Raw genomic sequence first — 3,729 nt, forward strand, 5'->3', positions numbered from 1 at the left:
AAAAACGGGTTTAAGAAATTAAAAAAAAATGTACGGTGAGGAGTCTTCGCTTATGTGCAAAACATAGGAATACAGTATATCGTCAACATATGACTCATGTTGGCAAATTTTCGAATGAGCCTTTGAGTCTACAATATTTACTACCCGAATACCTTTTCACGAAACATACTGTTCATATACGCTTCCAAATTGAACGTCAGTGTGGCATATCGAAGGGAGCGTCGGGTTCCCCCACTGTTAACGTCGCATTGACGTGACAGGTCTCAGTTCACGAAGGCAGTAAGTGTACCTTGATTGTTCGAAATCCAAATTAACCCATCAACTGGATGGGTTTTTAATCCCACTGCATTGTGGGAGCTGTAGTTTCTTATCAAGGGACACGGTGTGTGCCCCTCCGTGGTTAAAACTGCGTCACCCACAATGCAACGCGGCCACGGTAAACACAGAGCTGTCAAGCAATACAAACGCCATCTTGCCAGCGCCCTCAAAATGGAAGAAAGATGAGAGCTCGAAGCAGAGCCCGGACTAAAATTCGCTCTTTTTGAAGCCATACTCACCTTTTTGGTGGTAAACTAGTGGTTATGGGGTTGATGTCCTGTGAGGCAACACGGAGCCTTTAACAATGGATATAACGACGGCGGTGTTCAACGCGGCCAGAGATGGTAAGCTGAAACTTATCCAGAAGTTGCTGAGCAACAAAACTCCCGAAGAGCTCGAAGCTTTAGCCGAAGAGAAAACACAAGGAGGTACTCCTCTTTTGATAGCGTCGCGATATGGACATTTAGAGGTCGTAGACTACCTCCTTGAACATTGTAGAGCTAACGTCGAACTCGGGGGCTCGGTGAACTTTGACGGCGAGACTATCGAAGGAGCGCCGCCGTTGTGGGCGGCTTCGGCTGCCGGTCACCTGCCGGTGGTCAAGACCCTTTTAAAACACGGTGCCTCGGTGAACAACGCGACGCTAACTAACTCCACTCCGCTACGAGCTGCCTGCTTCGACGGCCACTTGGAAATCGTCCGCTATCTGGTGGAGCACAGGGCTGACATGGAGGTGGCCAATAGACACGGCCACACCTGCCTCATGATCTCCTGCTACAAGGGCCACAAGGAGATCGCCAAGTTTCTCCTGGACCGCGGTGCTGATGTCAACCGTAAAAGCGTCAAAGGAAACACGGCCCTCCACGACTGTGCCGAGTCCGGCAGCCTGGACATCATGAAGATGTTGTTAAAGTGTAGCGCTCGCATGGAAAGGGATGGTTACGGGATGACCCCTCTCCTCGCTGCCAGTGTTACGGGACACACCAACATTGTGGAGTACCTTGCCCACCAGCCCCGCACTTCCAGGGAGGAACGCATAGATGCGCTTGAGCTGCTCGGAGCCACTTTTGTGGATAAAAAACGGGATCTATTGGGAGCGATGAAGTACTGGAGACGGGCCATGGAGCTGAGGCAGCCAGGGGAAAAAGCAGGGTGCCTGACCAAGCCCCCACCCGGACCCCCCGTTCCTGCCTATGGCTGTGCACAGGAGGTGAACAGTGCAGAGGAGCTGGAAGCTCTGATCACAGACCCCGACGAGATGAGGATGCAGGCCTTGTTGGTTCGCGAGCGCATCCTGGGACCATCCCACCCGGACACCTCCTATTACATCCGCTACAGGGGAGCCGTCTACGCGGACTCTGGCAATTTTGAAAGATGCATCAGCTTGTGGAAATACGCTTTGGATATGCAGCAGAGCAACCTGGACCCACTCAGCCCCATGACGGCCTCTAGTTTCTTGTCCTTCGCCGAGCTCTTCTCCTTCGTCCTTCAAGACCGCGCCAAAGGTACCCTGTCAACACGCGTCACCTTCCACGATCTGATGACGGTGTTGGGTAAAAGCGTGCGGGAGGTGGAGCGAGCCGTGGCGCAGAAGGACAATCCGCCAGAGGCCCCTCAGTTCACAAAGGCGCTCGCCATTATCCTCCATCTCATCTTTCTGCTGGAGAAGCTGGAGTGCAACCCTGAGCAGGAGCACCAGAAGAAGCACACGGTCTACCGCCTTCTGAAGCTAAATCCCCGCGGCCGTTGCGGCTTCACGCCGCTCCACATGGCCGTGGATAAGGAAACCACGTCCGTGGGCCGCTACCCGGTGGGGCGATTCCCCTCCCAGGCGGTGGCGTCGCTTCTCCTGGAGTGCGGCGCCGACGTGGACGCGCGGGACTGCGAGAACAACACGCCGCTGCACGTGGCGGCCTGCAACGGCTGCCCGGAGATCATGGCGCTTCTCATGAAGGCTGGGGCGCACTTTGATGCCACCAACGCACAGAAGAAGGCGCCCTACGAGCTATTAGACGAGCACAACATGGGTGACCCGGCTCTTTACCCGCTCAACTACATCACCCTTCAGTGCCTGGCGGCTCGTGCAGTGGAAAAGCACAAACTTCCCTACAGGGGACTCATCTCCGAAGAGATGGAAGCTTTTATCGAGCTGCACTGACCTCCACTACGGTCTCCTGATGACACTAATTTGCAACAAAACTTCTTTTGACCCACTGCTTGCTTTTCTCCTCCTTTGTCCCACCACAAATGTTCAGTCCAACATTTAATAAGAAAAGTTACAATATGTCACTGTTGAAACGGGTGAATCGAGTGAATGACCGCACCCGTTCAACAAAAAGCTTGACGGTTGAAAGCCATGGATCGATATTGCTTTTGTGATATTCTGAATGGATGATTCGGCAAACCCAACCAGCCACACTTGCTTGTCTCTATTTATTGGTTCTGGTTGGTTACTGTTTGATGACATTCTCTTTGGAAGGATGTTGAACTCGCTGTTCCAAATTTGCCAACCGTGGGCGTCTCTTTAGCTTCTTTGTCATGTAAAGCCACAAACATCATTCTCGATTATCACATGCTAATAATTTGCTTTGATACTTGGAATTCCTCAGGTCATTTTGAGAGACGAAGATTAAAAAAAAAAAAAAAAAGTGGTGTTGTGGTCTGGCAAGTATTTAAAGCTAAGATTCACTGTGAACCAATTGGACGACTGGATGACTTCAAATTGGCTTCTCCCAGGTTAATAATGGAACTGCTTTATTGACTTTTTTTGTTATTTAGATGGTTCCTAGAAATGCCTTAACATCCAAACTGTCGCTTTTCATGTACCCTGTATGCGGCATCCACGACACTTGTGACACACGGACAACTGATTTTCCCGGTACTCGTTTGTGTCCAACTGTTTAAAATCCACTTAAACCTCAGACGCAATTCTCTCCAACTGAATCCATGGCTTTGCGGCCACTCTTGCATCTCAGTCTTATTTTGAATCGTCTCTTCTTTTGTTTGCATTCTCTTGAATGTTTGCTCTGTGTCCAGGCTGGAAGCCCCACCGAGTTGAATGCCGACTCAAAATGCTCTAAAATGGACATACTTTCAGGCCACAGACTGTTGCTGCCTTCTTCTTTCTCGCCGGTATGAACATCGTGTGTGTGTCAGAGAACGTCTGAATAAAATTCAGTCTGGCAGCAGCAACTCTGTGTGGTCATTGCATCTCTGATTTCCATCCATCCATCCATTTTCTAATCCGCTTATCCTCACAAGGGCGTGCTGGTGCCCGAATCGAACCTTGCACTTCTGCGCCGTGAGGTGGACGTGCTAACCTGTCGCCCACCGTCCTACCCGCATCTCTTGTTCATTCTTTATAATTCATCTATGCTGCTTTTTTTCTATACTCACATAGGACACGTATGT

General features: G+C 50.5%; 1 protein-coding gene across 1 annotated transcript; it reads left to right on the forward strand.

Annotated features, from left to right (window-relative positions):
• Window positions 1-437: 437 nt before the first annotated feature.
• fem1a (fem-1 homolog a) lies at window positions 438-3,507 on the forward strand. Its single transcript, XM_019856655.1, has one exon. It carries the CDS (start codon window positions 623-625, stop codon window positions 2,474-2,476), a length of 1,854 nt encoding a protein of 617 aa, XP_019712214.1. The 5' UTR covers window positions 438-622; the 3' UTR covers window positions 2,477-3,507.
• The last annotated feature ends 222 nt before the right edge of the window (window positions 3,508-3,729 follow it).

The sequence above is a fragment of the Hippocampus comes genome, unplaced genomic scaffold, assembly GCF_001891065.2.
Source record: "Hippocampus comes isolate QL1 unplaced genomic scaffold, H_comes_QL1_v1.1 scaffold105, whole genome shotgun sequence".
In the NCBI taxonomy this organism is placed as follows: domain Eukaryota; kingdom Metazoa; phylum Chordata; class Actinopteri; order Syngnathiformes; family Syngnathidae; genus Hippocampus; species Hippocampus comes.

Coding starts and splice junctions, on each gene's coding strand:
- fem1a (XM_019856655.1), top strand. CDS start 623: ATGGATATAACGACGGCGGTGTTCAACGCGGCCAGAGATGGTAAGCTG.